Raw genomic sequence first — 10,675 nt, 5'->3', positions numbered from 1 at the left:
TCTTTTCCTTCCAGTTTACATGTTGTGACTCCTCTCGTGTAGAGTAGGCTTTTTCTTATTTTGAATGATAAATAGGGCCATGATTCACTAACGAGTCTTATCATGGCAAAAAAATGAAAAAGTCTTTAGTGAATGAGGCCCAGTGTGGGTACATTTGTTGAAACTTGCCTAAATTCATATCAAAGAAGACTTGGAAAAGAAGAACTCCCTTTAGTTGGTAGGAAAGAAGATTTCAATTCAAATAACTGATGAGCAGAAAACGAGCAAAAAAAAAAGGTTTCCTTTACAAGTTTTCCTCCTCGCTCCCCTTCCCTCAAACTGATTGATCTCAAAGGAAACCAGAAATACCTCGGTTTACGTAGTTTTCACATGTGAATGATAAGTTTCCCATAACAACAACAACTACCCAAAAAAAGTCAACTCTTAAAAGCTACCCTTGGCAAGTATTGCCAGTGGGCAGCAAGGCTGAAAAAGTAAACTCTTCACAATGTTGGCAATGTGTAAGCATTACAATTGTATCCGTTTATATAAGGAAGGAAATGCACAAAGTTTAACCCCCTCTTTTACTAAGGCCCGCTAACAGATTAGCGCTCGCTAATTGAATTAGTGCATGCTGACCACTAACGCGTCCATACACTAACATGCTCGTGTTAGCGTTTAGCGCGTGCTAAATTGATTAGCCCGTGCTAATCGGTTAGCACACCTTAGTAAAAGAGGGCCTGGTCTTGATGTAGAACCCAGTTTCCATCCTTCATTGCGTCCCTTTCGAAGTGCAGTGCTCACAAAGAACAATGAAACAGTGAAGGAATTTTGCATTCCCCGGACGTCGCAATGTGTATCTCACTCTCCATGCTAGAAAGGTTTGCTTTTGGAACACACGTAATACAGTTTGCTAAGTATCATCTTGGCAAATATTCACTTGGCAGACCAGAAAAGTTTCTTCTCCTCAGAGCTTCATCCACTGTTTGTATGTATGCATTGATTAGATCTTTCATTTCTTGGGTGAAGGGCTCGAAATCTTTGTGCCTGGCACCTGAACGCTTGAAATTACCATCTTTATTGTTTTCTACGCACAGTAGCCGGTCCTCGATCACAGTCATGTTGAGAAATTCTACCATTTCTTTCAATTTTTGAAGAAGGTTCTTCTTGAGGTCTTCGTAATGAACAACAAGAAGGCATTTGCCGTATTTTAGCCAGTCTAAAACATGAGAGGCCCACCAAGACGCATAGCTGTTTACAAATTCTGGCCAGTCTGTTACAAAAAGAAGAAAAGGAATGGAAAAGATCAAGCATTAGACTACAATCGATCTGGAATGACTCAAAATATTAAGCAGGGCGAAACACAAAATCATAGGAAATAGCATATAAGGATACCTAGCCCTCTAACATTCTCCTCTCCTCTGATCTTCTTCTAGCCCTTCCTTGGAGTTCCTTCCTCATTACAAATCCTGTAAACCGTGCCGAGCTCCACAACTATGGAGATGGTGCGGTATACAAACCCAAGGTTTAATTTAGTTTAGTTTACCTTGGTTCATCTGGTCTATTAGGGCCAGATTCTATAATTGGCGCCTACAAAAATATAGGCGCTTAAAGTTAGGTGCTTATTGCGTGTCAATCACACGTAGGCGCCCATTACAGAATCGTGCCTAAAAAGTTAGGCGTCTTATCTCCCAATCCAATTTTATTTTATTTTTCCCAATTATGAGCTTGTTAAAGCTCCTTATTGAAGCTGATTTATTAATTAAGGCCCCCTTTTATCAAGCCACTTTAGGGTTTTTTTTTAATCACCGGCCACTGCGGTAAAAGCTCCGACGCTCATAGGAATTCTATGAACGTCGGACCTTTTACCGCAGCGGCTGGTGATTTAAAAAAAGCCCTAACACGGCTTGATAAAAGAGGGCCTAAGCGATCCCACCCCATACGTTTTACCCCTTCCCTCTCTCTCCTTTCTTCTTTTAACATGTAACTTTCCCCTCCCATTTCCCTTTTTCCCTCACTTTCATGTTTGTCCTGTTTATGTCCTTGATGTACACTTTATTATTTTCTAATTATTAATTACTTATTATTATCTTTTTAAATTTTATTGTAAACCGGCCAGATACTTGCTGATGGTTGGTATATTAAAACTCAATAAACTTGAACTTAAGGCGCCTGTTTATTTTATAGAATTTCTCCGTTTGCGTCTCCCTCCTGTGCTGCTACACATCCTATTAATCTGTGGTGTTATCCTTCCTTTACACTACCCTGGAGAATTACAATACTATAGTGCCCAGATTGTGAGCTTGTTAGGACCGAGAAGGAAAATATTTAAAGTACTTGATTACTTTTCAATGTAAACTGCTTAGGATATAAGCGGCATTTAAAGATATGAATAAATAAAATACAAGACAAAATTTAATTACATTAATCAATTAAAAAATGGTTGTGAAATGTTATGTTCTCAGTGCTCAATTAATACAACCACATTGTGATTGGCCAAAGATGTTAAGGAATCATCACAGCAGCATACCTTAAAAATGTATTATCACTGAATTGTTCAGTCTCTTTTGGATGTGAACCTCCTAGAACTAAATAGTATGGTGGTATTCAAGAATATGCTCTTATAATTCAAACCTCAATACAGAATTCTTTAAATCTAAAACAAATAATAGCCACAGAATAATAGAAAGGCGTCCACACAAAATTGTTTTTAACATTTTCTTGAAAGACATACGATCTTTGCATAATCTCATTATACCTGGAATTGAATTCCAGAGATTCTTACCAGCAATTGCAAAAAAATAGATATTCTAAATTTAACATGCAGGGTTTCAAGGAAGGTTTAGATAAGTTCCTAAAAGATAGGGGGATTGAGGGTTACAGATAAAAGAAGAGGTAGGTTACAGAAATGGACAGGAACCACATTACAGGTCACGGACCTGACGGGCCGCCATGGGAGATGACCGCTGGGCGCGATGGACCAATGGTCTGACCCAGTGGTGGCAACTTCTTATGTTCTTATGTTCTTAACATAGCAAATCCCATTTTCTTTTAAACTGATGAGCAACATCCCTCCCTCCGATCTCAAACATCTTGCACGTTGATAGATTTCCCACAAGTTTTGAAAGAGGAGTACAATATTTGATGAACGGCAGACAGAGCTTTCGAGCAAATTCTCTGTTGAACAGGTAACCAGTGGAGAGCTTTTAAGATTTGAGCAATATGGGCAACCCTAGGAATGCCCATTATCAATCTAGCCGCTGAATTCATTAAAAGTATATTCCGTTGTATAGGACCTAGGGAATGGAGCAATCTCCCCGAATACATTCGTCGGCAACAGAACATACACGATTTTAAAAGATTGCTTAAACGGCATCTTTATTGCCAGCTGAAATACAGGGTATGAGACTCTGTTGTTAATAAGGAAGCTGGTCGCCTATGTATTTTATTGTTTGTATTTTTGCTCTGTGTTGTTAATCATGTTTTGTATTGTGTGTGTTTATTGTCGATTTTGTATGTAATTTTGCAATCCGCGCTGGGTAAGGGTAGGATATAAATAAATAAACCAAACCAAACCAATAGCTGTCGGGAGCATCCATAGTGAATTCCCAAACAATTAACACAGAATTATCATCACAGAGCAGTAACTGCTTACTAGAAAGCATGGTGCGGTTAGTGACGCCTACTCAGGTGACGTTAACTAAGTTACATTGGGCCAGATTCACTAACCTGCCCGATCAGGCCCAATCTAACAAATTCACTAAAGAAAAATATGCAGATGGGGGCGATCGGAGGAAAGCCCCCATCCTCCTGCCCGGATCACTGGTGTGCGATCCCCGTGCATGCACAGACCATCTGCTTTCCCTGCAGATGGTCTGCGCACACGTTTTGTATCTGTTTGGTTTTTTGTTTCGGGCCCAACTCTCCTCCTGTTATCCCCAGCGGCGGCAGCCTCTTCCCTCATGCTACCTGCTCTCTGCGCCTTCCCTGCAGTGCGAGCCCTTGGGTTTAAAGCGGGGCTGCACTCCGGCATGCAGCCCCGCTTTAAACCCGCGGGCTCGCACTGCAGGGAAGGCAGCAGAGATCAGTCTGGATGGCGAGAGGAGCAATTTCAAATTCAGGGAGCCAACAGGCACTGCTCTCCCCCCTGCCCCAGGGCTTCTGCAGCCCCTGAAACAGGCAGTGAGATCGGGACAGCAGAGAGCCGGGCAGAGGCGGCAATGGAGCAGGAGAGTCGGTAGAGAGGTGTGTAACTGGTCCCCAGCATTCGCTTTAGGAGTTGATTGGCCAGCCCAGTCGGATTGAAAATTTTGTGTTGTGAATCGCTGCCTTCCCTACTTTGGAATGTCCCTCCCCTCATTTGCATGCGTGGATCGGAGGATGGTCGGCAGAGAGTTAAGGGTTCATAGATAAAACCACGGAAGACAAAGGTGCGCGCCGACAACTGAGCGCAAGACGGAAGCACGCGGCAAAGAAAAAGAGTGTGTTTAGGGGCTCCGACAGGGGGTTTTGTTGGGGAACCCCCCCCCCCCACTTTACTTAATACAGATCGCGGCGGCGTTGTGGGGGGCTTGGGGGGTTGTAACCGCCCTCATTATACTGGAAACTTAACTGTTTCCCTGTTTTTTAAGGAAAAAGTGAAGTTTTCAGTAAAATGTGGGGGTTACAACCCCCCCAAACCCCCCACAATACCCCCACAACACGGTGGGGGCCCTTTAAAACAGTCATTTTCTTCGGCGCGTGCCTCCGCGTTGCGCTCAGTTGTCTGTGCGCGCCTTTGTCCCGGCGCGCTTTTGACCTGACACCGAGGTAAGTGAATCGGGCCGGAAGGGAATTTGGTCGCTAAGGGGTCGCAAACCGATCATTACACGATCGGTTTGCTTTGTGAATCTAGCCCATTATCCGCTGTATTACAGTTAATGAATGTTAAAGTCCTTCCACGTTCAGGGTTAAAGCACACTGCACAGTCCCTGCCTTTTCTCTAACCATTCGGTGCCCCCTTTCGGGTTGCGGCCCCCATTAACAGCTAATGCAAGTTAATAATTAACTAGGAGTGGCCCAGTGGTTAGATCCACAGCCTCAGCACCCTGAGGTTGTGGGTTCAAATCCCACGCTGCTCCTTGTGACCCAGGGCAAGTCACTCAATCCTCACCGGGACAGATAGGGAAAATGCTGGAGTGCCTGATTGTAAACCTCTTAGATAACTTTGCTATGCACTATATAAAATACCAAAATAAAATGAAAAAGTAACGGGCTAAAAATCTGCCCAGTGCAGATGTTTTTATAGTTCTTTAATCACTTTGAAACTGCCCTTCCGATTTCTTCTTCAGTAGAAAGCGCAGTGGCGTTGCATAATAGTGATCAGCCTCAATGTTAAAGGTGTCACCTTTACCATGCTATAGGGCTCCTTTTACGAAGGTACGCCCTCCAAAGCAGGCGGTAGCGGCTAGCACGCGCTAGTCCACGCGTTAAGGCCCTAGCGCACCTTGGTAAAAGGAGGCCACAGTGTTGTAATCAAATAGAAAACAAAGAAGGTGATATTCAGCTGCTGGTGGTTCTTTATATGCTGGCCTCTGCCGGCTGAATTAGCCCTGGGTGCTCAGTTGTGGTACTGAATATCCAGGTACTCTGCAGCCTGGCTGGATTTCCCCAAGTCACCCTAATATTAAGAGTTCCTACCTCATAGCTACTCGGTTAGCTTAGGTCAGCTTCAGGAGCAATGTTAGGAAATTCAACTTTACGGAAAGGGTGGTGGATGCCTGGAATGTGCTCGCGAAAGAGGTGGTGGAGAGGAAAACTGTGACCGAGTTCAAAGAAGCGCGGGATGAACACAAAAGATCTAGAATCAGAAAATAAGATTAAATATTGAACTAAGGCCAGTACTGGGCCTTAGACTTGCACGGTCTGAGTCTGTATATGGCCGTTTGGTGGAGGAGGGGCTGGGGAGGGCTTCAGTGGCTGGGAGGGTGTAGATGGGCTGGAGTAGGTTGTAACGGAGATTTCGGTAGTTGGAACCCAAGCACAGTACCGGGTAGAGCTTTGGATCCTTGCCCAGAAATAACTAAGAAGAAAAAATTTAAATTGAATCAGGTTGGGCAGACTGGATGGACCATTTGGGTCTTTATCTGCCGTCATCTACTATGTTACTATGTTCCTTGCTGAAAACTGTCTTGGTAACTCTTGGCTCTGCCCAGACATTTCCCCCAGACCGCCCCAGTAGTAACCAGATAGCGCTACGGTGATCAGACTGAATATTCAGCAGAACTGCTCAGTTCTATACAGTACAGCTAAATATCCTGTGGGGACCCAGTTAGTGCTAGCTAATTAAGCACCGAATATAGATCCCCAAAGCATTTATTTTAATTAGAATTTCATGTTTCTTAAAATATTAGAACATAAGAATAGCCGTACTGGGTCAGACCAATGATCCATCTGGCTCAGAATCCTGTTTCCACAGTGGCCAGTCCAGGTCACAAGTGCCTGGCAAAAACCCAATATTATTTTTGATGGGACGATTTTATTAAACAAGATATTAAAATCCCATCAAAATGCACCTGTTAAAAAAAAATAAAAACACTTTATGTTACAAAAAACCCCCAAAAAACTAGATAGATAGATAGAAGTAGCAGCAACTATGTTTTGTGTGGAAATGTACTTGCAATCCAGAGCAAAAAAGATACAATGGGGCAAAAAATGCTTCTCACATTTCCCCGTAATTAACTTTACTCCTCCAGTTAAAAATCTATTCACACAACATCTTTCCATAATTACCTTTACTGTTCCAGTTCCGCTCCGTGGCATATCCCAGATGTCCAGCACACTTCCTATTGAATTCTGCAATCAGTGCATTGTAGGGATTTCGAATCAGCAGGATTGCCGAGTCAAACATTTCAATTTCTCTCTTGCCACTTTCATGTGTCTTTACACATATAGTCCTCCCACTTCTCCAGTGATCTTTCTCTCCTTTAAAACCTGCTCAACGTAGTAAACATCAACTTCAGATCTCTGTGCAACACTGCCAAGATTAAAGTAACTATCATATAAAAAGAACTGAAATCTCTAAAAAAAAAATAACTAGGTTGTCTTGGATGGCAGCCAAAGAAAGTGCTGGGTTTAGAAACTCATTTACTGAACTATGCCAGGTGTTTAACATGGGTTTTAACCATAGGTGCCCCATATAAGAGGCTTGGGGAAGCAAAGTATCCCTGCCCCAAGCACTAACTTCCCCTCCCTGCATGAGTCCATGGCAGCAGCAAAAAAAAAATAGAAGTTTTTCTTCCCTTCTCTGCCACTGTGTCCCCAACTCTGGAGGCTGGAAAAAAACACCAAAAAACCCATGTGCGAAGTCGGAGTCCTATGCTGCTGTTGTTGTCCTTGCACATCTCCCTCCTTCTCCTCCCTCCCCCATTATGTAACTTCCTGTTTCATGGAGGAAGACGGAGGAGGAGGGAGTCAAGAAGAGCCAGCAGTGGTGCACATAGGGCTCTGGCCCTGTGCTTGATTTTATTTTTTTGCAGTTTCTGGAGTTGAAAAGACAGCAGCAGGGAAGAGAAGAGAAGGAAAACCTTATTTGTTCTTGCCCTCCCACACTTGAGCAGGCAGCAGTCGATGGGGGTATTGGTAAGTGAAGGACGGGAGATGGAGGGATAGAAAGAGATGGGGGCGATTGTATGGTGAGAGGATGAGATGGAATGATGGTGAGAGATGGGACCCATGGGAGGAAAGAGAGGAGGAGTATGGGAAAGGCGAAAGATGGACAATATTGGATAGAGAGGGGGATAGAGACAGAGGTAGGGTTACCAGATTTTCCGATGTAGAAATCCGGATACATGGTCCCACCTTGCTTCTCTCCCAGCCCTGCCCTACCTCTAGCCCCACACCGTTACACCCTGGTCCCACTCCGACAAAGATTTGTCTTCTCCAACCTCTGGGCCATGTCTGGAGTGCCAGAGGTTTTGGGACTTTCCAAAACCCAGACAAACTACCAGGTTTTGGAAAGTCTGTCCGGGCACCTTTAAAAAGAGGACGTGTCGGGGTTTTCCTGGACGTCTGGTAACTCTAGACAGAGGAGCTCACACCCCATATCATCACACCACACCCCAGCCCCAGCCCTGCTCCACTCTAGGTTCCCCAAATTTCTGAATCACCAACCGCCTGTGGTTTTAACACATGTTAACTGTTAACAAAGAGCTCGATTAGATGCCTCGATAACATGTGATAGGAGCCTATTCGGTAACTGTATTTGTTTGAACAGAAAGAAGAGCCACAGAGAAGCCAGTTGGCTCAACCAAACTTTTATAAATGGGTATAAAAAGGTGGCTTATAAATGTCCAGACTTCATTCAACAATAGTCAATTAGCCCAACATGTTTCAATGTAGTATCTGGGCACCCAAGTATCGTTATAGAATACTAGCGTAACCCAGCATCGGTGTGCCTAGGGTTACCAGACACGTCCTCTTTTTAGTTCCCGGATGGATTTCCCAAAACCTGGCAGTTTTTCTGGGTTTTGGAAAGCCCCAAGCTCCAGCTGCGTCTGGAGAGCCTTCAACAAGCATGCACGGATGACTTTACATGCATGCTGGAGGTCCTCAAGATACAACTGGAGGTCGGGAAAAAAAAGAAATGCGGCTTTTGGAGGGCAAGGCTAGAAGCAGAACGGAAAGGAGTTGGAGGTAGAATGGGGTGGGTTGGGGGAGGAATGAAGCAGGGCTGGGGGTGGATCAATACTTTCTCCTCTTTTATTTAATATCTTTCTTGCGCCTCTCATGACTCTGTGTCAGTCTATCGGATTTTCAGTATTTGCTTATGCGGATGATATACAGCTGTTACATCCGATTGATCCTAATAGCTGACAAGAAATATCAGCCATAAATGGAAAACTGGATCAAATTCATCAATGGCTGGATACAAACAGACTAGCCATGAACATCAGCAAAACCAACATTATGCTTTTTCCATGGAAAGACTGTTGTACACTTTCTTTTCCCATTTCTATTAAAGGCATCCCCTTGCAACTGACTCAAAATATTAGGATTCTCGGGATAATTTTTGATAATAAATTATCTTATCATGATCATATAAGTCACGTGGTTAAATCAACTTTCTATAGACTTTGTCAAATTCGTTCTGTGGCCAAATTCTTATGTGCAAAGTCCTTGAATATTCTAATCCATTCTTTAGTAATCTCTAAAATCGACTATTGTAACGCCTTGTTTAAAGGCTTGCCGAAAAAAGAAATTAGACGTCTGCAAATTATACAGAATGCTTCTATTAAAATTATTAACAAAGCCAAAAAATTTGATCATGTGTCTCCATTACTGAAAAAAGCACATTGGCTCCCAGTCGCTCATCGTATATTATATAAATTATGTCTGCTTACCTTTAAATCCTTATTATTTTAAACCCCTGCCTTTGTTTTTAGAGTTTTAATTCCATATTATACCTCTAGACCATTGAGGTCAAATGACCAACATTTATTGGTCATTCCCTCGTTGAAAATTATTAACACGAGGCGTCATACTATTTTTTCGGTAACGGCACCTCAATCGTGGAATGCCCTCCCACTATATATAAGAGAGGAAAAGAATTTGGAAAAATTTAAGAGCAAACTTAAGAGTTTTCTTTTTAAAGATGCATTTAATGAGTAAACGAAATGCTAATGACTCTTTTTATCCATATATTCATTATAATCTACATTTGTTTCCCTTCCTCTTGTTTTTTACCTTAAATGTTTTTCCTTTAAATACCGATTGTAATTTTATTAATAATTCCCCCTTTTGTTCTGATATTGTCTGTATAAGTTGTTTTATTATGTCTAATAGACTTAAACTTTGTCTAGGATTGTTTGTATTTGTTGACCCAGCCCATGTCCAAAAGGTCTTTTTCTAGGCATTTTTGACTTGGACAAATTTTTGGACGAAAATAGGGTATAAAGATGGATGACTTAGCGGTCTGGATGAACAGACGGCTGGACATTCAGTTAGCCGATTTTCAAAAAAAAAAAAAAAAAAAATGTTGGACTTATTTTTCGAAAATGCACCTTTTCCCATGTCTGACTTTGGATGACTTGCGATTTAGGCCCCAAATGAACTTAGATGTTTCTTTTCATTATACCCTTCCATGTGTTTAATACCTTTACTGTAGAGGGCTCCATCAAAATAATAACTGCCAGTGTAATATCCTGTAGCATGTTCTATTAAATGGCGAACCCATGTGTTCCCGGCACCTGGGAAGCTGGATAGTGCAACGAATACTTTAGATTTTGTAGAGAGAAATCTTCTATCTGTACATCTAGTATCTAAAAACAAGAAGAGGAAAAGATATCACTGCTGGGTCAACAGCATTTTTAGGCTTGTTTAATCACTGTGAAGTGTCTACTGTATCTATACTGCTCATCCACCCATCCACCCCCCCTCCCCCACCACAACTTCTCTCTATGAGCAAATTTGTTTCAAATTTAGGATAAATATTTCCTATTTAGGGGTCAATTCTTGCAAAACATCACTTAAATATAGGGTTACCAGATTTTCCCAGACATGTCTGGACAGCTTTTCAAAATCCGGCATTTTGTCCGGGTTTTGAAAAGCTTCTACCTCGGGACTGTGTCAAGAGGGAATCTGCGCATGCGTGTGATGTCATCACGTTGCATCCATGTATGCACAGATGCCCTCCCAACGCGGTCCCAAGGATGAAAAC

General features: G+C 42.5%; 1 protein-coding gene across 1 annotated transcript in view; it reads right to left on the bottom strand.

Moving 5' to 3' along the window:
• Positions 1-899: 899 nt before the first annotated feature.
• WSCD1 (WSC domain containing 1) overlaps positions 900-10,675 on the bottom strand; it is a 64,208-nt gene continuing 54,432 nt past the window's right edge. Inside the window, exons 6-8 of the mRNA XM_033922994.1 lie at positions 10,113-10,277; positions 6,751-6,951; positions 900-1,252 (exon numbers count right to left, since the gene is read on the bottom strand). Coding sequence (XP_033778885.1) covers positions 900-1,252; positions 6,751-6,951; positions 10,113-10,277 — 719 coding nt within the window. The remainder of the gene's footprint in view (positions 1,253-6,750; positions 6,952-10,112; positions 10,278-10,675) is intronic.

Source organism: Geotrypetes seraphini, chromosome 15 (genome assembly GCF_902459505.1).
Source record: "Geotrypetes seraphini chromosome 15, aGeoSer1.1, whole genome shotgun sequence".
NCBI classification, from domain to species: domain Eukaryota; kingdom Metazoa; phylum Chordata; class Amphibia; order Gymnophiona; family Dermophiidae; genus Geotrypetes; species Geotrypetes seraphini.
This window is presented reverse-complemented; position numbering and strand designations above follow the sequence as displayed.